Raw genomic sequence first — 27,394 nt, 5'->3', positions numbered from 1 at the left:
TTCTATTAGACACAGGGTCACCGTTCTAGTGGCTAAGTCTTTGACCCACTTTGAGTTGATTTTTGTGTAGGGTGAGAGATAAAGGTTTAATTTAATTTTGTTACATATGGATTTCCAGTTTTCTCAGCACCATTTGTTGAATAGGCTCTGTTTTCTCCCACATGTTTTGGCATCTTTTTCTAGTATGAGACAACTGTAATTATGTGGGTTTGGCTCTGTGTCTTCTTCTATTGTGTGCCATTGGTCTTCATGTCTGTTTGGCTGCTGATACCATGTGTTTTTGTTACTATGGCTCTGTAGTATAGTTTAAGGTCTGGTATTCTGATGCCTCAACTAGAAAAATAAGGGATAGTAGGAACATATCTCAACACTGTAAAAGCCATATATGCTAGACTCAAAGCCATCATTATTCTAAATGGAGAAAAATTGAAATCTTTTTCTCTAAAAAGTGGAACAAGACAAGGATGCCCCGTTTCACCACTTCTACTCTTCATAATTCCTAAAACTCTTAGCCAGAACAATTAGAAGAAAGAAATTAACGGGATATGAATAAAAAAAGAAGAACTCAAACAATCACTGTTTGCTAATGACATGATTTTATATTTAGAAGATCCAAAAAATTCCACCAGAAAACTTCTAGAACTCATAAGTGAATTCTGCAAAGTAGTAGGATATAAAATCAACACTCATGAATCAAATGCATTCCTATACATCAGTGATATATCAATTGAAAGAGAAATTAGGAAAACTACCCCATTCACAAAACCTCAAAGAAAATAAAATACTTGGGAGTTAGTCTAACAAAAGAAGTGAAAGACCTGTACAATGAAAACTACAGCACACTAAAGAAAGAAATTGAAGGAAACCTTAGAAGATGGAAAGATCTCCCATGCTCTTCAATAGGCAGAATTAATATTGTCAAAATGGCCATATTACCAAAAGCGTTATACAGATTTGATGCAATTCCTATTAAAATTCCAGTGACATTCTTCATAGAATTAGAAAAAGCAGTGATGAAATTCATTTGGAAAAATAGGAGACCTAGAATATCAAAACAATAGAATACCAAAGCAATCTTTAGCAAGAAGAGTGAAGCAGGAGGCATTTTTCCTTCTTGACATTAGCCCTTTGTAGTGTGTTCCAAAACTGAATATTACTGGTGCTAAAATTCTAACCAAATTAAAGTTTTTCTGTCCTGTATGTTTAGTTTGTCCTGTATTTCATGATGTAATTTAGTAGTGTCATTGTGAATAATAATTCTTCATTTTAATCTTGTGCATATAATTTCTTCTAGGAGTATGGTTTTTTGTTTTTTTTTTTTTTTTTGAGTGGGTGGACTTTAAGCCTCTTGTCTTTACAAGTTGGTAAGGAAATAAATATTTCACTGAACCACAAGGTGGGTTAATGATTTTGTTTTTAATTACTAAGTCGAATAACAGTAGAACAAGAGTGTAATCTAAAAACACAAATATTTAAATATCTCAACATGCATATTGGGTCTCAGCAATTTTTGGATTACTTGAAAGGTAAATTAACTGGCTCTTCCTAAATATTTCTTAGCCATTTAATGGATTTAAAAATATTTTCCATTTGGGCTGTGGCTGTGGCTCAGTGATAGAGCACTCACCTGGCATGTGTGAGGCACTGGGTTCTATTCTCAGCACCACATAAAAATAAAAGTATTGTGTCCACCTACAATGATAGATAGATAGAGAGATATAAATATAATTTTTTTTCATTTGCTAAATAAAACAGGTATTATGAGTCAAGAAAATTCTGTTTGCAGTTTAGATCTAAGCAGCACGCTAAAAATAGAAAACTGTGCCCTGAGAATCTCAGGACTGGGCTTCTTGCCCAGACTTTCTTCGACTCTTCCTGCATCCTTCAGTGTTTCTCTTTTCTCCCAGTATCAGCTCCTGTCTTTCCTGTGACATGAGAGTGCACGTTAAAAGCATTAGTCCTATAAAAGTGCTATAAAAACACAAGTTTTATTCGGCAAAAATATATCACCTCAGCTATAAAATAATTTTTTAAAAATTTGCCCTTAATTTGGTTTGGTTTAGATGGGTTTCAGTATTTAAATAGTAAACATGTAATGTACACAATTGTATGCATGATACAAATTTAATCTGTGAAATAAATCATCTATCTTTCATAAGCTGGCAGCTTCCAACACTGAAAATTTCCCAACATTTTCACTTAACAAAGTTCTCAGTTAAGTTTTTAGGACATTGCAGGTAAGGATGACTTACATACGGATAAAGACACATTAAAAGAGAAATATTCAGTAATCAAAGCTATTGTTATTAAAGCTTATTAATTAGAATCTAAAGAAAAAGAGATAAGGAGAAATTATATATAGGCTCCATAAAATAGCAGACACAGTGGAGTTTCATTTTTTCTTTTCAAAATTACTTACACCATACCCATTTAGTCACCATATATTAATCCCAATCCCTTAACCTTTATACAGATACTATTTTACAGTGATAATTAGTGTTTGAATTATTTTAAGGTCCAAAACCTTAAGCAAGCTCTACGTAGGTAGTATGAATGTGGGCAACACCATGTGATTCTGAACAGCATGAGTTCATTCTCCCATTCATATCCAGGTCACACAGAGCAACTGTACTAGTCCTTCTCAAATGAGGTAAAATCAAATAACCATGTGAACCAAAGGTAAAAACCAAAACAACAAAAACTAAAAAGGCCCCCTAACTACAGGGGTGGGTAGAGTGAAACTCTGACCTGTTCCACATGATGTAAACAGTCATGGCAGTAGATGGTCACTTCTTCAGATCATTCCTTATCTGTGAGGTTTTCAGGTCCCTGAAATAGTGAAGAGGCAGAGAGTAATTTACTGCCCTTTCCTATATTCCATAGAGGTTGGCAGGCACAACCCAGCCCTTCAGTATTTCATGTAAGACACACAGGTGTGTTTGAATGAAGTGGCATTTTGCTCTCAGAAGCCCGAAGGAAGTAATTATAAGGAGACCTGACCAAATTTGCCTGCTTCCACACTATGCTACTTTTTAACTCCAGTTTCATGCAATGGGAAAAGAATAGTATCAGGGCCCCTGTTGGTAGCATCCTTAGCCTTTCACTAGGGAAGAACTTTCCAGTGAGGAGGAAATCAGGACCTTGGACTGCTTCTCTCAATATCCAAACAACTTTTCCTCTTAAGAATTCTGTCTCCTTTGTAGATCTCATATATAAATAACAACAGGACTCTGCAGAAACAGTCCCCCAAAGCTAAATATAGACAGTCCAACTCCTTAAAATATGATTCAGTGAGGTATAATGTTTAGATGGATGGACACACAGACAAACCAGCGACTGACCGGAGAATGTTGAACTGCCTGCCAATCAAAAGTTTGGAAAGGTTGTCAAAGCAGGACCTCCAGAGTTTCCATCTGTAAACACCTGAACATCAGACTGTTCTGAATTCAGACCTCCTGAGCCTGCTTTTACCATTTTGTTTGTTTCTTTGTAATATGCCTATCCATATGGTCTGACCCTGCAACTGCCTGTGCCTACAGTGTTTATTATACACCATTTGTCCTACTTTCCAACAGAACTAATTGCTATTTAATTTGGCAGAGACAAATTATTTCTGGTACTTTTTTTTTTCTTTTAGGAAATCAAAGCATTGTTTTCTTATAAGTTTAAATTCTCTTTTACATTAAATTTCCTATGGGAATTGTTTACAAAGACGACAACATTGTATTACCTATGATATTTATAAAATACTATCAGAAGACAAAGACAATAAATTAAAATAATGAATTATCTTTGAATTTGTAAGCTTAAATCCAAATACATATTTATTTATTTATGTCCAATATAATGAAAATATGGCACTCATTTTGATCGGTTTTATATATATATATATATATATATATATATATATATATATATATATGTAAAATAAATTTGGTGGTATCCATATTAACCATAAGTAATTAAAATGTATATTGGAATTATTCATATGTCATTCTAAAGAAAATATATTGTTTTAAATTAACTTTATTACATGCAAACAAAAAGTAAAGTGATGAAGCAGTGTGATATTCAAAGACATAATTGGTATTGAGGGTTCTCTGTAAAATATTCTCAACAAAAAGAAAAATTATCTTAGGGTGTCTGCATCCCTATACTAAAGTAAAAGGAAGTCTATTAAAAGTAATTATTAAAAATAATTATTGTGTTGACATTTTAAACATTATTTTTTTATTAGAAACATTCTTTTTGTCACCTGGATTTTAAACCTCTGCATTGTCTTTTTAAAATTTTATATGATCCATACAAGAATGTATGTCATAACTTAATATTTAAGTTCTAACACATAATAAAATGAGCATCCTGAGTAGACCATACAAGAGTTAGAACACTGTTGAAATGTTGCTCTCCTGTTGAGTCTCCTGTTATTAACCGCCCTGCTTCCTCACACCCCAGGTGCCATTAACTTTCATTGTGTGTTGATAGTTACTTAAAACATTTTTTATGCTAGCTTCATCATATGTATGTTCTATGAACACAATTTTTTTACAATTTTTTGCTTGTTTTTAAACCATAGAAAAATTGTTACATATTGTAGATACTCTGATTTGCACTTTTAATTCAATATTTCATCTTTCAGATTCATCTGTTGTCTTGTGTGTAGCTCTAGTTAATTCATTTTGCTGGATATACTATAACATGGTATAAGTAGAAGTCAATTGTGATAAGCATTTGGGGCATGTGTAGTTATGTAGTTTTTTTAAAATGCTACTGTGTACATTCTTGGTCCCTAGCAAACATGTCTGAGATATTCTCTACAAATTCCTGGGACATAGTTTATGAAAATGTCCACCTTTTCTAGATACTACCAAATTAATTCACAATGAATTAGTTGCGCTTTACAGTAAATCAGTAGTATCTGGGAGTATCCATTGAGTGATACACATCTTTGCCAGCATTTGGATTATTAGATTTCTTAATTTTAGCAATATAGTGATTATAAAATGATATCAAAATGGCCTTAGTTTATATTTCTGATGACTAGTAAATTTGGGTACATTTTCATGTTTGCCATTAAAATTTTGTCTTTTATGAAGTGATTGGTCATATATTTCACTCATTTTTCTACTGAGCTATCTTTTTACTTGTTTTTTATTTGTTGCTATATTCTAGAAATTCTCTGTAATATTCTTTTGTTCTTTACAAACTTGTAAATCTCCCCTTCCTGTTTGTAATGAATTTTTCATTATCTTTTTGCTTTGTCTTTTGATAAACAAATATTCTTAATAATATTGTAATTTATCAATCTTTTCAAGTTAGTACCCCTTGAATTATGTTTAAGAAATCTTTCCTTTACCGTGAAGTCATAAAGCCATCCCCACATTTAGTCTCTAAGTCACTGATAATTGAATTTTTAAAAATATCAGTTTGAGGGCTACAGATGTAGCTCTGTGGTAGGGTGCTTGCCTACCATTCACGAAGCCCTAGGTTCAGTCCCCAGCATTGCAAAAACAAAACAAAATGAACAATAGCAGTTTTAGATATAATTGCCATACCATGCAGTTCACCCATGTACAGAATACAGTTCAGTGGTTTGGGGTGTCTAATAGTCTTCCGTTATCCATGAATGTGCAAAAACATGGATAGTACCAAACTCTGTATATGCTGTTTTTCCTATTCATAATATATCTATGATAAAGTTTAATTTATTAACTAGAGATTAATAGTAAGATATTAACAATAAGTTATAATCAAGATAATTATAATACACTGTATAAAAGTTATTAAAACTTGGGAATTGTTTATTTCCAGAATTTTTTATTTAATATAATCAGACTGCTGATGACTGCGGATAATCGAAACTTTGCAAAGCAAAACTGGATTAGGAGGGACTACTCTATTCACAGGGTTGTGCAACCATGATTGTAATCAATTTTAGAAGAGTTAATCACCCCCCCCACCCCCGAAACCCACACCCATTAATAGTCACCTCACATTTCTCAATACCCCCAGTCCTAAGCAACCACTTAATTTGTCTCTATAGATACACTGTCCCAGATATAAATAAACCTAGGAATTGAGAAATAAACCTAGGAATTGATAGAATTGATTTTTGTCTCTTGTGTAAGGTATAGATCTGTTTCATCTTTCTTCTATATGAATAATTGCAATTTTTAGAGTACTTGTCTCATCCCCAATATACTACAATGACATCTCTTTCCAACGTGTGCCTGTTTCTAGGCTCTTAGTTCTATTTCATTCATCAATTTTTTAAATTCTCCATGATAATATTACACTAAGGTAGTTCTGTAACATTGTGTTAGGTCCATATACCTGATAGGGAATGTTAAACTGGTTTTTCTCCTTTATGGGTGTCATGGAAGTACGTTCATCTCTGTACATTACACTCGCCTTGTCAATTTCTTGAAAACTTTAAATCATAATCTAACTTCTATTGATGCTATAGTTCAATCTGGAAGAACTAATAGACTTTCCATCACTATGATCTCTCTGTTATTTAGTCTTCTTTAATGGCTTTCTAAAGGGCTTATATTTTTTCCTTTAAGTTTTGTACACCTTTTGATAATCTTTTTTTGAGAATCTTTTGTTACCATAATTATAAATGGTGTTTTATAATTTTTGTTGATGTGTAAAAATTGCAATTGATAAGCCTTAATCTTTTTATTGGATGGGGGGGTCTTACCAGAAATTTATTCAGGGGCACTCAACCACAAACCTTTTTTTCTATTTTATTTAGAGAGAGGGTCTCACTGAGTTACTTAGCACCTCACTTTTCCTGACACTGGCTTTGAACTCTTGATCCTCTTGCCCCAGCCTCCCGAGCGCTGGGATTACAGGCATGTGCCATTGTGCCCTACTAAATATTGATCTTTTATTTAGGTGTCTTTCTAAATTTATTTCTTTTAATTTGTTTACATTGGTTTTGCATCTTCTGTATAGATGATCATAACATCTGAATCTAAAGATAGCTTAGTATTCTTTCACTTGGTATGTTTTGTTCTGTGGTGCTGGGGATGGAACCCAGGGCTTCGATCTTGCTAGGCAAGGACTCTACTACTGTGCCACCATCCCTCATTTTCTTTTCATTCTTGTTGGATGCTTGTGAATATATAAGTAATGGTAATGGACATTCTTTTCTTCTTCCTGATTTTAAGAAGCATATTTTAAAACTTCACAATAAAGGAGAAATGTAATTTGCTGAGTTTTTAGCAAACATGTTTGATCTAGGTAAGAATGTTCCTTTCTATTCTATTTAATGAATTTGTCAAATTCAATGAATTTGTCATTGAATTTTTTATTTTTTAAAAGTAACTTTTTATTGAAATATAATGAACATATGGAAATATCAGTGAATTTTATCAGTTTTCTGTGTATCAAGATGATAATAATGTTTTTTATTCTAATACATTAATGAAGTAGATGTGTTCTATCCTGTTCTTTTAATAATGTATTATCATTGGCATTAGTTGTTGAAAGATTGACCTGAAATTTTTTTTCCCCCTTTGGATGCTCCTTGACATGTTTCTCATAGATGCTGTGCTATCCTCATAAATCAAGTGCTGAATCATGCATCTTTAAAATTATTTGTTTCTTAAATATGTATTAGAACTGGCCAGTAGAGCCATCTGGGCTTGCTATTTAATTTCTGAAAAGATTTTTTGACTACTATTTCAATTTTTCTAATGATTATAGAATGATTCACGTTTTCTAGATTGTTTTATACAGTCTTGGTAAATTTTTATAGTTCAAGAATTTTTCCTTTTCATTTAAATTTTTAGTGGCATTTATAAATTTTCATGTGTTAAACTGTCCCTACATTATCTACAACTTGGTTATTGTATATTTTATTTGTACATTGGTAGAGTTGGTTTTCAGTGATTTAAGGTTTTTATGCCTGTATTTATAAGTGAGTTGGCCTGGAAACTTATTCTTTTCCTGTCCCTGTTATCTTTTGGTATCGATGTTATACTGACATGGAAATTAGTTTAAGAGTATTTTTCTGTTTCTATGTTCTGAATGTGTTTGTAAATATCTAAATGATCTATCCCTTGGAAATTGTTTTAGAAATTACCTGTAAAACTATATGAACTCAGTATTTTCTTTGTTGGCAGATTTTTAACTATTGTGTTTCTTTGATAAGATTGTTTAGCTTTCTATTCTTTATATTATATGTATTCCTTGAAATTTGAGCATTTATTTATTATTGATTTTGTTTTTTTAAATACATGACAGCGGAATGCATTACAATTCTTACTACACATATAGAGCATAATTTTTCATATCTTTGTATATAGTATGTTCAAGCCAATACATGTCTTTATACATGTACTTTGTTTTTTTTTTTGTATTACAATTCTTATTACACATATATACCACAATTTTTCATATCTGTGTTTGTATGTAAAGTAGGTTGACACCCAATTCGTGTCTTCATACATATACTTTGGATAATGATGTCCATCACATTCCACATCCTTGCTAATCCCCGACCCGTCCCTTTCCCTTCCTCTCCTCTTCCCTACCTAGAATTCATCTATTCCTCCCATGCTCCCACTCCCTACCCAACTATGAGTCAGCCTCCTTATATCAGAGAAAACATTCGGCATTTGATTTTTCGGGATTGGCTAACTTCACTTAGCATTATCTTCTCCAATGCCATCCATTTACCTGCAAATGCCATGATTTTATTCTCTTTTATTACTGAGTAATATTCCATTGTGTATCCATTTTTTAATCCATTCATCCATTGAAGGGCATCTAGGTTGGCTCCACAGTTTAGCTATTGTGAATTGTGCTTCTATAAACATTGATGTGGCTATGTCCCTGTAGTATGCTGTTTTTAAATCCTTTGGGTATGGGCCAAAGAGAGGGATAGCTGGATCAAATGGTGGTTCCATTCCTAGATTTCCAAGGAATCTCCATACTGCTTTCCATATTGACCACACCAATTTGCAGTCCCACCGGCAATTTTTGAGTGTACCTTTTTCCCCACATCTTGCCAACACTTCTTTCTTGAAGTTCATCTGGAAAAATAAGAGACCCAGAATAGCTAAAATAAACCTTAGCAGGAAGAGTGAAGCAGGTGGCATCGCTATACTAGACCTTAAACTATAGTACAGAACAATAGTAACAAAAACAGCATGGTATTGGCACCAGAACAGACTGGTAAACCAATGGTACAGAATAGAGGACATAGAAACTAACCCACAAAATTACAATTATCTCATATTAAGACAAAGGTACCAAAAACATGCACTAGAGGAAACATAGCCTCTTCAACAAATGGTGCTTGGAAAACTGGAAATCCATATGCAATAAAATGAAATTAAACCTGTATCTCTCACCATGCACAGAACTTAACTCAAAATGGATCAAGGAATTAAACCAGAGACTCTGCATCTAATAGAAGAAAAAGGAGGCCCTAATCTTCATCATGTGGGATTAGGCCCCAATTTACTAAGGAGGTTGGGGCCTAATCCCACATGATGAAGATTAGGGCCTCCTCCTATAGTACCAGAATTAAAACCAAGAATCAATAAATGGGATAGAATCAAGCTAAAAAGTTTTTTCTCAGCAAAAGAAACAATCTGTGAGGTGAACAGAGAGCCTATATCCTGGGAGCAAATCTTTACCCCTCACACATCAGATAGAGCACTAATCTCTAGGGCATATAAAGAACTCAAAAAGCTAAGCACCAAAAATCAAATAACCCAATCAACAAATGGGCCAAGGACCTGAACAGACAGTACTCAGAAGAGAATATACAATCAATCAACAAATATATGAAAAAAATGCTCATCATCTCTAGCAATTAGAGAAATGCAAATCAAAATTACTCTATCATCTCACTGTAGTCAGAATGGCATCTATTATGAAGAAATTTGTGCATTTTACCTGACTCCTCCAATTATTGGCATAATGTTTTATGGTATTATCTTGGTTTTTAATCTTTGATGAATTTGTAGTATGTTCTTTTTAATTTTAATATTGGTTATTGATACCTGTTTTATAGATATCACTATTATATCTTTATTTCCCTCTCTAATATTATTTGTACCACCTTTTTTGTTTCCTCCACTAGTCTTTCAGAAATCCACTAGCTTACCAGTAATTTCTTTACTGGTTACCTATGTCATTGATAATTTGTCTTTTAAAAATAAAATGTTAAGGCTATACATTTCTCTGGTTTTAGTTTCATCCTTCAAGATTTGAGAAGTGATACTTTTATTATCAGTCATTTACAGATATTTAAATGTTATGCATTTACTTTTAATTAGGAAATGTGTTGACTTTGATAAAAAATATGTACAGTAAACTGTCTTTCACTCACTCCCGACTTATCATCACATACCCCCTCACTTCTATTTAAAATGGTACCAATGTAAAAAGGGCCTTCTGTCTTCTTCCAGAGATCAGTTCTAACTTCTTGAAATTCGTTATCAATTTTGTCTTGAACCATGGGTTACTTGTGTATTTTTAATTTCATATGGGGAATCATTTTTGCTTTCACTGTTATTTATTCATTGATTCCTAACTTTAATCACAGTGTTGTCATAAAATGTCTCTGTGGTATCACCAATTTCTTGCAATGTGTTTATTCTTGCATTTTATATATATATATATATATATAGATAGATAGATAGATATATATGCATGATAGAATTTCCTACTGTATTGTGAATTTGTCCTTTTTTAATTAAATTTGTTGTATATTATGGATACAAGTCCCTTGTCACCTATGTGTTTTGCAGATATTTTCTCCCAATCTGTGAGTTATCTTTTCATTCCCTGAACATGTCTTTCACAGAGCAGAACTTTTTAAATTTTTAATATTGTCCAATTTATCAATATTTTACTTCATAAATTATGCTGGTGTTGTATTTGAAGGTTCACTACATTGCCTCCTGTTTTTTTTTCTCTAAGTTTTAATTTTTTAAGTCATTTCATTTATTTTTTTGTGGTTGGGGGATGGAATTTAGAGCCTTGTGCATTCTAGGCAAGTGCTCTACCAGTGAGCTCTATCCTCAGCCCTTAGTTTTATGTTTCATATTTAGGGCTATGATCTACTTTTTGATAATTAACTCTGAGAGAGATGCAAGGATTATGTCTGAGTTTGTTCATTTGTTTGCTTTGCTTTCGATATTTAATTGTTCTAGCACCATTTGTTGAAAATCTATCTTTTTCCATTGAATTGCCTTTGTTTCTTTGTCAGAGTATCTGTGGACTATATAGATGTGGGGTCTATTTCTGGGCTCTCTCTTTGGTTTCATCAGTCTCTGTGTCTGTCCCTTTGCCAATATCATCATGCCCTGTCTTGATAATGTAGCTTTATAGTAAGTCTTAAAATCAAGTAGTTTGAACCCTCTAGTTTTCTTCCTTTCTTCAGTATCGTATTGGTGATTCCAGGTTTTTATTGCCTTTTCATGTAAACTTTATTATGAGATTGATAGTGATTTTTTTCCTTCAGATTGCTTAAGATCTATCTTGGAATTTAACAATAAAAATATGAGACACCATAAAAAATATAGGATGAGAGGTCAGAAGGGATTTTCAACTATCTGTGTTTTATAAAATATTTCACAATAAGAATATATTGATATATCACTTGGAAAATGAAATCAAAGTTTAGGAAAGATGTGTTGGTTAGTGACATTTGAGAGAGCTGATCCATGCTCCTTCCTTCCATTCTTTCTTTTTTAAAATGAATTTTATTGTGTATGATTATAAGGCATAACAATGATGTTATAGGATACATACAGATAATAAAATGCTTGCTATACTGAGCAGATTAGCATACTCATCATCTTAACAGAGTTGCCCTTCTGTTTTTCTGTGTATGTGGCAGAGCAGCTTGAATTTAGCATGAATCCCATATACAGTACAATTTCATTACCTCATATTGTACATTATATCTCAGGCCTATTCGTCTTGCATATCTGCTGATTTGTTCTCTGACTTGTATCTCCCGATTCTCTTCTACCCTCAACTAGTGTTCCTGGTAACCACTGTTTTGTGCCCTATCTCTGTGTATTTTATTTGTTCACTTTTTTAGATCCCACATATAAATGAGACCATGCAGTATGTTTCTTTCTGTGCTGGCTTGTTATACTTTGGATAATGCCTCTTCTAGAAATATACTCCAAGAATATGAAGTCACTACCTTGTAAGGAGGTCTGTACTCCCCTGTTTATCGCAGTCTTATTCACAATAGCCAAGAGATGTAAATGACCTGTATTCATTGCTAGATGAATAAATAAATAAACTATGGTGCACATATGAAGCATAATATTATTTGGCCCTAAAAAGTATGAGCTTTTTGCCATTTGCTACAACATGGATGAACCTGAGGTCTTTATGCTAAGTGAAATCATCCAGACACACAAAGAAAAATAGTGGATGACCTGTCTTTTGTGTACTGCTGTTTTATAGAGTAGTATTTAGATGTGGATTTTTCTTCCTTCTTTTTTCCCTTTCTCCCACCCTTCCTTTCTAGTCTGCCTGTCATATATTATCTTCCTTATTTCTCTGGATTTTTGTTTTTCTTCATTTCTGGAAGATTTTCAACCATCATCTTTCAGATCTTTCCTATGACCACTCTCTTGCCTCCCCTTCAGAAACTCCAATTAGACATACATTAGATCATTTATTTTACCTTCCATGGCTTTAAAAATTTTGTTTATTAGCTTTTATCATCTGATGTTATTGTTTTGCATTCTGTGTTTTCTGTTTCAATACTCACTTCTGGGTTTGAATTAATTGCCTTAAATTAATTGCCTTAACTCATTCATCCTCTCTTTTATACAAAAATTTCATTTTGAGGAATTATATTGGGTTCTTTCTCAAAATTTTTGCTTCATCTCTTCTGGCTTACTCATTTTGTGATTCCATTCTTTGTTTCCTTTACTATTTTACAGATGTTTATTTTATGCTCTACTCCTGATCAGTCCCATGTCTGAAGTGCTTGACAGGGAGAATCTGTTTGCTGGCTCACTCATGGTGGTTTTCATCTGGACTTTGTAATTTTATATTATGTGCTTATTTTTAGTTTAATCTTACTTCATGAGAAACTTGGAAATATTAAACTGAAGAACCTTTCTTCAGAGGGAGTTGTGTTTGCTTCAGTTGAAAGTAGGTAACACTTGATTAGGAACCATGTTGGGCCCTGTTTCAGTTCCAGTTTAATTCAGGAGTTTCATGCTTAACTTTCATAGTCCTTCCTCGTGAAGCTTTGATGTTGATTTGAACATTTTCCTCAAAGATGCCTTGCAGTTTGGATGCGCCTCTTGTTCATTGTTCTGCTTTTAGGACATGTAATTTTACCTGTGTGTTTCCTCTACTTTGCATGTTTCTCTTACTTACTGTGAACAGAAAAAAAAAACCAGCAAAATTATGTCTCATGCAAGCTCTAGTGGTTTGATATCATGAGGACCTCTCAAAGATATCTAATCTGCAAAACTGGCCAAGCGAGTGTCCTAGATCACAAGTGTTCCTTTTCTCTCTTGCCTTCCACCTGCATCTAGGTTTTTAGTGCTTACCATTCTCCTTCTAAAAACATATTTCTAACCACTCTACTCTTTACCTTTCTGTTATTCTCTAGAGTGCATCTAATCCATTTCAAACATTCAAGATCCTTCAATGTCTGCACCAAATCTTTTTCTTACCCATGAACATCATTTCCTCAACGTAGATATATTTTGCTTTCATGAGGTGTATTTGTAAATTTTTCTTGGAGTTAGATTGATGGTCATCCTGGCATCTATAATCTTCTATAGGAAGTTTGAACCTTATACTTCAGGTAAGATTCAGAGTGGTTTTGAGAGTCATTAACTTTCTAAAAAAATTGACCTCTATATTTTCACTAGTGATTGAAAGTTAGCTGGACAAAAGCTGTATTTGTAGTGTGTCTCTTAAAGACCTAACCTTTTTGACTTTCTTTTTTATTGTAATTCAGCTTTTTTAAGTCATTCATGTAGATCAAGCTTTGTAGCTATTTGTAATATAAAGGAAACATGAACACATGTATTCCATATAGATCCTGGCACTTTTATCATCCTGCCAGCACATGCTGATGATTGAAATAAGGGAAACATTCAGCCTTAAGTTCTTTCATTTAATATTTTATTTCATTCATAATTAGTTAATACATTCCCCAGGGTATTTCCTTCTATTTGAAAATTACCAATGGACTATATTAAAAATGGCTGGACAAACACATTTATGTTGGAGGAAGAAATTAGTCAGAGAATATTAGTATTTCTAGCAATTAAAAATGCCTTCCTCCTAGTTCCCATCACATACCTAATCAGCAGTGACAATAGACACAATAATGAAGTGAAGTGCAGCATAAGCTGCAAGGTGTAGAGGAACAGGTGCACCTACATACTGTTGTTCACACTGTGAATGCATTTGGTGTGTCTGCAGAGCAATTTGAGAAAAGGTTAAATGTAATTCTTATCTTTTGGCCAAATGATTTTGGTAACATACTATAAAAGCAAAATACCATTTTAATTGGTTCACAAATACCTGATATATAATTATGAGTAATTGTAAATAAGATAAATATCCAAGGTTAGATTGTCCTATGGCTACAAAAGTGAGAGGCAAGAACAGAAAGAAACTTTCTTCCCCTCACCTTCTTTTAGCAGTTTCCTGTGGTTTTCTTCTCATCTGTAGCCTCTTCCCTTCCAAATGCAACTTGTTCTCCAGTTCAGAACTGCCATCATTCTGTCCAGACTTTGTTGTTATTTTTATTACACTTGTTCTTATCGCCATTAATATCTAGACCCTGCTTCCTGTCATTTCCCCAAGGTTGCTTTGAGGAAGGCAGCCAGCAGCCCTTCCTAGTTGGTCATCTGAGACTACTGAGCTTTTTTTGAAAGAGTGTTTTTGCTTCATAAAACTCGACTTCTGTCACTGCCACCCAGAAGGTTTCTTGTCTGTTCAGAATTTAATTAAATTGACTATCTCTTCTCTCTTATTCCCAGTAACTGAGTTCGCAGGGATCGTTATCAAACAAGAAACAACAGGCAAGAGACTCTATTTTCAAGGACAATTGGTCTATAGCTGTGTATCAATATACAGAGACCAATATATCTATGAAATAGAGAAACAAGCTTTAAAACATTTTCTATTTTAAAAAAGACTCATCTCTTCTAGTTCCAGTTACATGAATTGACCAAATCCTCCTATAGATTTCAAGTAATTCAAGTCAGCATTTTTATTTTTTTTTATTTTTTAATTTTTTTATTGGTTGTTCAAAACATTACAAAGCTCTTGACATATTTCATACATTAGATTCAAGTGGGTTATGAACTCCCATTTTTACCTGAAATACAGATTGCAGAATTACATCGGTTACACATCCACATTTTTACATAATGCCATATTAGTAACTCTTGTATTCTGCTACCTTTCCTATCCTCTACTATCCCCCCTCCCCTCCCCTCCCATCTTCTCTCTCTACCCCATCAACTGTAATTCATTTCTCTCCTTGTTTTTTTTTCCAGTTCCCCTCACAACCTCTTATATGTAATTTTGTATAACAATGAGGGTCTCCTTCCATTTCCATGCAATTTCCCTTTTCTCTCCCTTTCTCTCCCACCTCATGTCTCTGTTTAATATTAATCTTTTCCTCCTGCTCTTCCTCCCAGCTCTGTTCTTAGTTGCTCTCATTATATCAAAGAAGACATTTGGCATTTGTTTTTTAGGGATTGGCTAGCTTCACTTAGCATAATCTGCTCTAGTGCCATCCATTTTCCTGCAAATTCCATGATTTTGTCATTTTTTAGTGCAGAGTAATACTCCATTGTGTATAAATGCCACATTTTTTTTTTTATCCATTCATCTATTGAAGGGAACCTGGGTTGGTTCCACAGTCTAGCTATTGTGAATTGTGCTGGTATGAACATCGATGTGGCAGTATCCCTGTAGTACGCTCTTTTAAGGTCTTCAGGGAATAGTCTGAGAAGGTCAATAGCTGGGTCAAATGGTGGTTCCATTCCCAGATTTCCCAGGAATCTCCATACTGCTTTCCATATTGCCCACACCAGTTTGCAGTCCCACCAGCAATGTACAAGTGTACCCTTTTCCCCACATCCTCGACAGCACTTGTTGTTGTTTGACTTCATAATGGCTGCCAATCGTACTGGAGTGAGATGGTATCTTAGGGTGGTTTTGATTTGCATTTCTCTGACTGATGGTGAGCATTTTTTCATGTACTTGTTGATTGATTGTATGTCCTCCTCTGAGAAGTGTCTGTTCAGGTCCTTGGCCCGTTTGTTGATTGGGTTATTTGTTATCTTATTGTTTAATTTTTTGAGTTTTTTGTATACTCTGGATATTAGGGCTCTATCTGAAGTGTGAGGAGTAAAAATTTGTTCCCATGATGTAGGCTCCCTATTTACCTCTCTTATTGTTTCCTTTGCTGAGAAAAAACTTTTTAGTTTGAGTAAGTCCCATTTGTTGATTCTTGTTTTTAACTCTTGGGCTATGGGTGTCCTATTAAGGAATTTGGAGCCCAACACCACAATATGTAGATCGGAGCCAACTTTTTCTTCTATCAGACGCAGAGTCTCTGATTTGATATCAAGCTCCTTGATCCATTTTGAGTTAACTTTTGTGCATGGCGAGAGAAGGGGATTCAGTTTCATTTTGTTGCATATGGATTCCAGTTTTCCTAGCACCATTTGTTGAAGATGCTATTCTTCCTCCATTGCATGCTTTTAGGCCCTTTATCAAATATAAGATAGTTGTAACTTTGTGGATTAGTCTCTGTGTCCTCTATTCTGTACCATTGGTCCACCTGCCCGTTTTGGTACCAGTACCATGCTGTTTTTGTTACTATTGCTCTGTAATATAGTTTGAAATCTGGTATCGCTATGCCGCCTGATTCACACTTCCTGCTTAGAGTTGCTTTTGCTATTCTGGGTCTTTTATTTTTCCATATGAATTTCATGATTGCTTTATCTATTTCTACAAGAAATGCCATTGGGATTTTGATTGGCATTGCATTAAACCTATAGAGAACTTTTGGTAATATCGCCATTTTGATAATGTTAGTTCTGCCTATCCATGAACAGGGTATATTTTTCCATGTTCAAAGATCTTCTTCTATTTCTCTCTTTAGGGTTCTGTAGTTTTCATTGTATAAATCTTTCACCTCTTTTGTTAGGTTGATTCCCAAGTATTTTATTTTTTTTGAGGATTTTGTGAATGGGGTGTTTTTCCTCATTTCCGTTTCAGAAGTTTTGTCGCTGATATACAGAAATGCCTTTGATTTATGCATGTTGATTTTATATCCTGCCACTTTGCTGAATTCATTTATTAGTTCTAGTAGTTTCATTGTAGACCCTTTTGGGTCTTCTAGGTATAGAATCATGTCGTCCGCAAATAGTGATAATTTAAGTTCTTCTTTTCCTATTTTTATGCCTTTAACTTCTTTCGTCTAATTGCTCTGGCCAGTGTTTCTAGAACTATATTGAATAGAAGTGGTGATAAAGGGCATCCCTGTCTTGTTCCAGATTTTAGAGGGAATGCCTTTAATTTTTCTCCATTCAGAATGATGCTAGCCTGAGGCTTAGCATAGATAGCTTTTACAATGTTGAGGTAAGTTCCTGTTATCCCTAGTTTTTCTAATGTTTTGAACATAAAGGGATGCTGTACTTTGTCGAATGCTTTTTATGTGTCTATCGAGATGATCATATGGTTCTTATCTTTGAGTCTATTGATGTGGTGAATAACATTTATTGATTTTCGTATATTGAACCATCCTTGCATCCCAGGGATGAATCCTACTTGATCATGGTGCACAATTTTTTTGATGTGTTTTTGTATTCGATACCAGAATTTTATTGAGGATTTTTGCATCTAGGTTCATTAGAGATATTGGTCTGTAGTTTTCTTTCTTTGAGGTGTCTTTGTCTGGTTTTGGAATCAGGGTGATGTTGGCCTCATAGAATGAATTTGGAAGAGCTCCCTCTTTTTCTATTTCCTGAAATAACTTGAAAAGTATTGGTATTAATTCTTCTTTAAAGGTTTTGTAAAACTCCACTGTATACCCATCTGGTCCTGGGCTTTTCTTGGTTGGTAGTCTTTTGATTGCTTCTTCTATTTCATCCATTGATATTGGTCTGTTCAAATTGTGTGTATCCTCCTGACTCAGTCTGGGAAAATCATATGACTTAAGAAATTTTCAATGTCTTCACTATCTTCTATTTTATTGGAATATATGTTTTCAAAATAATTTCTAATTGTCTTCTGTATTTCTTTAGCATCTGTTGTGATATTGCCTTTTTCATCCTGTATGTTAGTAAGGCTAAGGGTCTGCCGATCTTATTTATTTATTCGAAGAACCAACTTTTAGTTTTATCAATTTTTTCAATTGTTTCTTTTGTTTCAATTTCGTTGATTTCTGCTCTGATTTTAATTATTTCTTGCCATCTGCTACATTTGCTGTTGTTTTGCTCTTCCTTTTCTAGGGCTTTGAGATGAAGTGTGAGCTTATGTATTTGTTGTTTTTTTCTTTTTTTGAGAAATGACCTCCAGGCGATGAATTTTCCTCTTAAAACTGCTTTCATTGTGTCCCATAGATTCCGATATGTTGTGTCTGTATTTTCATTTATCTCTAGGAATTTTTTGACTTCCTCCTTTATGTCTTCTGTAACCCATTGATCATTCAGTAACATATTGTTCCTTTTCCATGTGATGTAGGATTTTTCCCTCCTTCTTTTATCATTGATTTCCAGTTTCATTCCATTATGATCTGATAAAATGCATGGTATTATCTCCACCCCTTTATATTTACTGAGGGTTGCCCTATGGCATAATATATGGTCTATTTTTGAGAAGGATCCATGTGCTGCTGAGAAAAAAGTATATCCAGTTGATGATGGTTGATATATTCTATATATGTCAGTTAAGTCTAGGTTATTGATTGTGATATTGAGTTCTATAGTTTCTTTATTCAACTTTTGTTTGGAGAATCTGTCCAATGGTGAGAAAGGTGTGTTGAAGTCACCCATAATTATTGTGTTGGGGTCTATTTGATTCTTGAACTTGAGGAGAATTTGTTTTATGAATGTCGCAGCACCCTTATTTGGTGCATAAATATTCATAATTGTTATGTCTTGTTTGTGAATGGTTCCTTTTAACAGTATATAATGTCCTTCCTTATCCCTTTTGATTAACTTAGTCTTGAAGTCGATTTTATTAAATATGAGGATGGCCACCCCTGCTTGCTTACAAGGACCATATGCGTGGTATATTTTTTCCCAACCTTTCATCTTCAGCATTTGTATGTCTTTTCCAATCAGATATGTCTCCTGGAGGCAGCATATTGTTGGATTTGCTTTTTAAATCCACGTTACCAGCCTATGTCTCTTTATTGGAGAGTTTAAGCCATTAACGTTTAGAGTTACTATCGATATATGGTTTGTACTTCCAGCCATGTTTGATTATTTATCTTTTTTTTTTTTAATTTAGTTTGTTTCTCTCTGATTAGCTTTCCCCCCGCCCTCTGTCTTTACTGAGGTACTTCCCACTGTTGGTTTTGGTTATTGTTTTTCATTTCTTCCTTGTGTAGTGTTTTGCTCAAGATGCTTTGCAGTGCTGGTTTTTTGGCTGCAAATTCTTTTAACTTTTGTTTATCATGAAAGATTTTTATTTTGTTGTCGTACCTGAAGCTTAATTTTGCTGGATACAAAATTCTTGGTTGGCATCCATTGTCTTTCAGTGTTTGAAATACGTTGTTCCAGGATCTTCTCGCTTTCAGTGTCTGTGATGAAAAATCCGTTGTTAACCTTATTGGTTTACCCCTGAATGTAATCTGCCTCCTTTCTCTTATAGCTTTTAATATTTTCTTTTTGTTCTGTATATTGGATATCTTCATAACAATGTGTCTTGGCGTTGGTCTACTGTGATTATGTATGCTCGGTGCCCTGTATGCATCTACAATTTGTATATCCATTTCCTTTTTTATTTCTGGAAAGTTTTCTATAATTATTTCATTCAGCAGGTTGCTCATTCTCTTGGTTTGAACCTCTATACCTTCCTCTATCCCGATGACTCTTAAGTTTGATCTTTTTTATGTTATCCCATATCTCTTGGATGTTTTTCTCGTGATTTTTTACCAGCCTTTCTGAGTTGGCTAGACTCTTCTCAAGATGATATATTTTGTCTTTATTATCTGACATTCTGTCTTCTACTTGCTCCACTCTGTTAGTGATACTCTCATTTGAGTTTTTAATTTGGTTTATAGTTTCCTTCATTTCTAGAATTATTGTTTGATTTTTTTATAATCTCTATCTCCTGATAAAGATTCTTATTTGCTTCTTTTATCTGTTTATGTAATTCATTTTCAATGTGTTCTTTCACTGTTTGAATTTGCTGTCTCATATCCTCTTTAAGATTCCATTCCATCTGTCTAAGGTATTCCTTGAGTTCTTTATTTGGCCATTTTTCTGATGCCTCTAGGTCCTCCTGAATATTTAGGCTTTCCTGCATTGTTTGTACTCATTTTCTTCCTTGCTTTTCATGCTGCTCATGTTACTTCTTGTTCTGTTTGACTGCTGAGTTACTGTTTACTCCTATAAATTTATTTGATGCTTGGGAGGAAAGGTATTAGAAGGGAAGGGAAGAAGTCACTAAAGAGAATGAGAATAAGCAGGTAGAATTTAAGGAAGGGGGAATAAGGAAATTGAAAAGAAAAAAAATAGAAAAGAAAAAAGAAAAAAAATTTCATAAAATAATCAAAAAAATAAAAATTAAAATTAAAAATAATAAAAAAATTAAAAAAATTAAAAAAAATGAAAATGAAAAAAAGCCCAAATTAAAAAAAAAATTAATAAATGCAGTCTTAGAGTTTGATTAACTTCTCTTCCAGTAGGTGGAGCTGTGCCCACCGGGCAAAGCTTCTCCTCTCAATACGCGGGAACCAATCACTATGCAGCAGCTCCTCCTCCCAGACTGGGCGGGTCTCCAATCCTGAGTGCCTAGGGCCTTCTCTTGTGTCTAGTCACTTCCCCACTTTTCCTCAAGCCAGGCCCCGCTCACCGGTGACGCTCACCACAATACTGGCTACACGCCAGGCCTGCTGCTCCCAGGAGCCCTATTTTCTTGAATGACTGGGCACACTCTCCCTGTTTGCCATTCCCTCAGACCCTAAGTTTGTGGAGCTTGGGGCCGAGAACCCTCAGCGAATTTTGCTTGTTCTCTGGTAGCCACACCCCCGGTAGCTGGTGCAAGAGACCTCAGTTGTCAGCACTGGTGGGAGCGGTAGCCGGGGGTTCCGCGCCGCAGTCTTGCACCACTCCTGATTCCCTCGGTATGACTATCACGCTCACGGGAGAGCTGGGAGGGGCCCTTATGGTTTCCCCGCTGTGTGGAGAGGAAGGGCTAGGGGGTTACACACCTGTCGCCACCGGTTTCAATGAAGTTATCTGGTGACATCAGTTCTCTGCCATGGTGGTATCCCATGCAGATGGCGACAGTTCGTTCCCTTTGCCGAGTGACCAACGCAACAGGTGGGTCCTGACTGGCTCTCCCAAGCCCCGTCTCAATCCTGTGGCCACTGCCTATGAAGGCTCAGTTGGCATTAACCTCCTCAGGTTCAGAAGGGCCGACCAGTTGTTTCAGCGGGATGGTTTAGTGCTGAGTCAGCAGTTTGTCTGCGAGACGCAGGCGAAGGGGAGCTTGAATTCAGCCGATCTGGGCTCGGTGTGTGTTCTGAGAGGCCCAGACTGATCGCCCCAGATCCACGTCAGCTCAGCATTGCCTAGTGATCCTGAGCAAACAGCATTTAGACGGTTTACGACTCCCTATGCCCACGCAGCTGAAGAGGTCAGAGACTTGATCTCTCCGCGCCCGCCGCCATGTTGGATCCCAAGTCAGCATTTTTAGAGAGGCCAAATAAAAATGAGATACCTATCACCACCACACTCTAGAGCTCAGATTTCTTATTATCAAGAACTTTTTCTTCCTCCAACATAAATGTGTTTTCCAGCCATCTTTAATATAACTCTTCCAATCTAGCACAGAGAATGAGGAGGGTCAATAGTTAATAATCACAATCCAAAATAAAGGAAAACTCTGTATATAAATAATATCTACATACTGGGTTGTTGCAAAAGATTAAATAAAATCTGCATAAAATGCCTGGTGCAACGTAAGTACTCAAAATTCTAGCAGATAATATGCATCATGTAGAAATGGTAAGGTTGTTAGCATGAACAACCAGATGAACATATTTTATTGAAAATAATTATAGGTATTTTGATTAATAAAGCAATTTCTTATGATTTTGCATTGTGTTCCTGTTATCTGCAACCTAGGGTTACTTTTTTATTTCTTCCACATTGGGAGTTTCTGATTTCTAGTCAGAGAAGTATTGATTTATACAGTGCTGGTTGAAAGTACCTTATACATGAAACAGTTATCCTTATGTTTCAGAAAATGTTGCATTTGTAGTTAATATATTGGTGGTGATAAAACATTCCCTTAAAACTAAACTAACTGTTCATCTAGTAGAATGGCAGATTAGATTCTCTGATCAATTTTTCCTTTGAAAATAGCTGAAGATGGTAAATATAATTGCTTTTGAAGGTATATTCCTGAGCTGTACATTAGCTCAGATACTCAGAGAAGAAACACTGAGTGAAAACAGAAGCAGAGTACTGAAAAAAGCTCTCATCTCGAGGACCTTTTCTAAACCGAGTGAACATGAACTTAACTTCTGTTTTGAGTGTTTTATTTTCTTTTGTTTTCTGCCTAAAATTTACAGTATCAGAATATTCCAAAAAGTTTGAGGCTGTGAACTTAAATTTATCCCGAAATGCTGGTATCTGTAGGTGTCTGTCAAAAGGACAAGATTGACAAAGAACCCACTTTCAATTCCACTAGATCAAACTCCAATAAATATGAGCTCACATTTTAAAAAGAGCACAAAACAAAACAAGAAAACGAAGTGCTATAAACCAGAGCCTTCAGAAATTTTGAGTAGCAGAGAGAATCCTTCAAAGACTTGAGATATTGGAATATTGCACATAAAATAGAAATTAGTCTAGTAAAACTAGTAAAAATTAAAACAGTTAAAATTAAGAACTTGGATGGATCTGATAGCAGATTAGACAGAAGAAAACATCCAGAATATAGAAGGGGCTACAATAGATGTGAAAATAAGACTAAGGGAAATGAAAAATTGGGGGAAAATCAACATTCATCTGAATGAGTTATAAGCAGTAAGTGAGAAGGAAGAGGCACTGAATTCCAGCAGGAGTAGAGAAAAGAAGGAACAGAGTCAGGCAGAGAATTTCATAGTATGTATCAAAGACTCATCAACGACTTAGCAGACTAGCAGGTCCTGATCAAAGTGAGTAGCAAGCCTCCCCTTAGAGAAATCATGAAGAAACTGACCAACACTAAAGACAAGAAGAAAATCTTAAAGGCAGCCAGGTTGATGTACCTTCAGAGGAAGGACAGCTGGCTTTTCAACAGCCCCCAAGGATGTGAAAGCTCAGTGTGCTAGCCACTGAAAGAACTTGAGGGTCGCAGGTGGGGCCAAAGGAAAGTGGTGTTTGTTGGGAAGTCAGAGTTCAAGGCAAAGTAATGAAGTAAGACATTAGTAAATGAATGAATGGTCTATTTAAACAGCTGCTGGCTGGATAAAACAATGACATTAGCAATATTGAATGAGAAAAACAAATGAAATAAAAATAACTATTGAAGGTGAATCTGGAAGTGGACAATGCAACTTGGAATTTATTTTATTGTTTAGAAGATAGCAAAATAGCTTTAAAATGTGAAAAATGAAGCCTGGGTATTTGGGCTGAAATATGACTTCTAAACAGGAGAAGAAAAGGGATGGAAGAAAAAAATTTCAGAATAAAATCACACTAAATAGGGAGAAAAAAAGAAATGCACAAAAGAGCAAATGACGCCAAAAAAAAAAGAGGAAAAAGAAAGGAAAATATGCAATATATACAAACTAATTGGACTAAACGCTAATTTAAAAGACAAATATTATTTTCATTTCAAAAAGAAAATTCAAAATCTGTATGCTATTATATCTTTCTCTGAAAATTAAGGATGCAAGAAGGTTTAGAGGAAAATATTGGATAAAAAAATATACCAAGCAAATACTCTTCCCGGAAAAAAAAGCTAGTATTCAAATCTGTTTAACACAGACAGAACTGACTTTAAGGTACCATCAGTACTGGAGAAAAAGAAATTGAGAATCATTTGGTAACAAAAATCCAATCAGTGAGTAGATATAGCATTTCTATGGATTTTATGACCTCAAAATAATATAAAGGAAAGTTTGGGCGATTTAAGAGAAATAGACAAATCTACCAGCATAGGAGATTTTAATGCACATTTTAAAGTGCATTATGTGGGGAAAAAAAATCAGTAGTTACAGAAGTTTGATGCAATGGACACGTGTAGAACATAGTACTCAACTGCAGAAAAGATAGTATACACATTTGCTAGAAATAACACGTGAAGCTTTTAAAAAATTGATTCTGTGGCTTGCCATCAAATAATCTCAACAATTTTCAAAAAATTAATGCAAGATATACTACATTCCTTGACCCTAAACCAAGTATGACTAGTGTCTTTATAAAAGGAAGGAAATAAATCTCCAGAGAGAACAGATCATGTGAAGGTAGAGGCAGAAACTGGAATGATGTGTCTACAAACCAAGGAACCCAAGACTGCCAGCAAATACCAGAAGCTACCAAGAAAAGACTGGAGCAGGTTCTGCTTCAGACCCTCCCCAGGAGTAACTCTTTCAACACCTCAGTGTTTAGATTTCCACCTGCAGAATTTCAAGAGAGTAAGTTTCTCCTCTTACAATATACCCAGCTTGTGGCTCTTTGTTATGGAAACCCAATGAGATGAATATATTCCGTATGCTTGGGTATTAAGAAAGATGCTGCCAAATGACTCATCAGTCAAAGGATAAAAAGAGAATTAAAAAATGTTTTGAACTAAATTATAATGAAAATGCCATATATCTAAACCTAAGAGATGGTCCTAAAGCAATAGAGAGAGAGACATTTAGAGTCTTAGAAAAGAAAGGATAAAAGTAAATGATGTTGCCATGCAGTGGCACGTGCTCGTAATCCCAATGACTCAGGAGGCTGAAGTAAGAGGATCACAAGCTCCAGACCAGCCTAGTCTCAAAAAATAAAAAGGATTGGGGATGTCATTCACTGAGGTACCGAAATAAATATTCTAAATAAGAATTTAAAAGAAGGAATACAAAATAAACCCAAGCAAAATAAGAGGAAGAATGTAAAAAACAAAGACAGATAATGAAATAAAAAACAAAAATGCAATAGACTATGTTGGATAAATTTCAGGAACATGATACTGAATATCTGAAAAGCAAATCAGAAAAATACAAATAACATTCATTTCATACATATTAAAAACAAAGCTATACATTATGCTGTTTCGGGATACAAGTCTATGGTAAAATGTTCCAAGAGGTATTTACCTCTGAGCTGGAGTTGATGGCATGGGATGAGAGAATAAGATAATGGAGGAAGGGAAGGGAAGAAGGCAGGAAGGAAGAAAAGAAAAGGTGAACTTTTTAATACTTTGTGTTTTATACTTTGTAATTGGCCTGTTGTGAGTCTCCTATTCATATCCCTGACCTCTTTTCTGTTTTTAAAATCAAGGTTGTTTCGGATATGGAGGCCCAAGTTCACAAGCTGAGAGAAGAGCTGATCAGTGTAAACTCACAGCGTAAACAGCAGCTGGTGGAACTTGGTCTTCTTCGTGAGGAGGAAAAGCAAAGGGCTGCAAGGGACCATGAGACTGTTGTCAGTAAGCTGAAGGCTGAATCAGAAAAGATGAAGATGGAGCTGAAGAAGACTCACGCTGCTGAGACAGAGATGACACTGGAGAAGGTGAGACACCTCACTGGAATTTTTAATATACAGGTGAAGCCCATCTTTAAACCCACTCACATCACTCTCATGTTTAATCTCTAAAAAGTAATAGACATGCACTTACTCTTCAAATTTATAAACACTTTAAGTGCTTTAAGGAGCAGTTTCAGTTTCTTTTCTAAACGCAGCTAAAATAATCTAGGTAATTTCCTAACTTTATCCATGAATTTTGTGGAAGGGATTATACAGAACATTCATTAGTAAGTGAATATGTGGTGCAATGAAGCAGTATTATAATGTTGTCAAGTACTATGCTGATTAGGGATTCCTGGGCTGTAACAATGAATTTTCCTAGGTTAGACTGTTTTAAATTTTCTCAGATGTCTGATAATTATTTCTAGACTTTATAGTTTTTTATAACACAAATGATAACATGATTTCCAGGTTGATTCTTTAGTAAAAAATAAGAAAAGCTTCTTTAGAATTATATGTTAGTGAAATAATGTCTATATAGTGTTTATGTATTTTGGATTGACTGATATTTAAGCTATAACCTCAAATGTCCTTACTTTTGATGTTCTGAAAACATAAATATTTTAACCAGGTACTCAAATGTAAATTGTTAGTAATCATACAGCTATAAATTGCCCCTTGGACAATTTGCATCTGTATCTTAGGAAACTTGAAAAAAATAATTTAAGAATCAGCTTATTCTATTCAGTTTCTCTACCTCTTCTTTGTCTTCAAATAATGTCAAACCCTCAGAGAGTACAGTTCTCCATTCTCACCATTGCTCCCCGACTGCGATCCTGAGGTGTTTGCTCTACAGTGTCTTAATTCAACTGAAAGTCAGATTTCAGCAGTCTGCCCTTTGGCAGCACAGATCAGAACCCAGAAATAAATAGAAAAGGGGCGCTAAGGAGGGAAGAGTGAGCTTGGCTTCTTGGAGAAGAGCTGGGGTGCTGGTATGACTGGGAATGAGGACCTCAGAGGAGAATGGAGGTGAGGCCAAGGAAGACCTGAGGACCCAGGCCAGGTCAGACATGGGCCATGGGAAAGGCTTTGTTTTGACTGCAAGTGGAGGAAGCTTGGTGGATTTTGAGCAGAAAAATTGATGTGATCCAACTCACACTTGAAAGGGATTTCGACATCTGTATTATAAAATGGTAGTGACCACAGAGAGAGACACATGCAGATAACTATAATGCAAGTAGAATGTGAAACTGGGGAAAATTATTTTCTGTTATGGAAATCAGGGGAAATTAATTGAAGTAGATGTCATTTGAACTAGACAGTGATATGTAGGATTTAGACAAATAGACATAGAAGAAGGCATTTCAGGTCAAAGGAAATAAATACAAAGCAAGAGCGAATAAAACTATTTGTATGGCTTATAGGCTGGCCAAGCCAAGTGGGGTGGTCAGGCTAAAAGACAGTTTAAGGATCATTGGAAGTTTCCAAAGTGGTGACAAGTTGATTGTGGG

At 34.9% G+C, this 27,394-nt stretch overlaps 1 protein-coding gene across 3 annotated transcripts in view; it reads left to right on the top strand.

Annotated features, from left to right (window-relative positions):
• Cep112 (centrosomal protein 112) overlaps positions 1-27,394 on the top strand; it is a 472,932-nt gene that overhangs the window by 274,106 nt on the left and 171,432 nt on the right. For all 3 annotated transcript variants that reach the window (XM_076869863.1, XM_076869862.1, XM_076869864.1), the window contains one exon: positions 25,698-25,928. In XM_076869863.1, the coding sequence (XP_076725978.1) occupies positions 25,698-25,928 (231 nt within the window). The remainder of the gene's footprint in view (positions 1-25,697; positions 25,929-27,394) is intronic.

The sequence above is a fragment of the Callospermophilus lateralis genome, chromosome 11 (genome assembly GCF_048772815.1).
Source record: "Callospermophilus lateralis isolate mCalLat2 chromosome 11, mCalLat2.hap1, whole genome shotgun sequence".
NCBI classification, from domain to species: domain Eukaryota; kingdom Metazoa; phylum Chordata; class Mammalia; order Rodentia; family Sciuridae; genus Callospermophilus; species Callospermophilus lateralis.
Note: the sequence above shows the minus strand (reverse complement) of the source record. Positions and strands in the feature narration are given on the sequence as shown.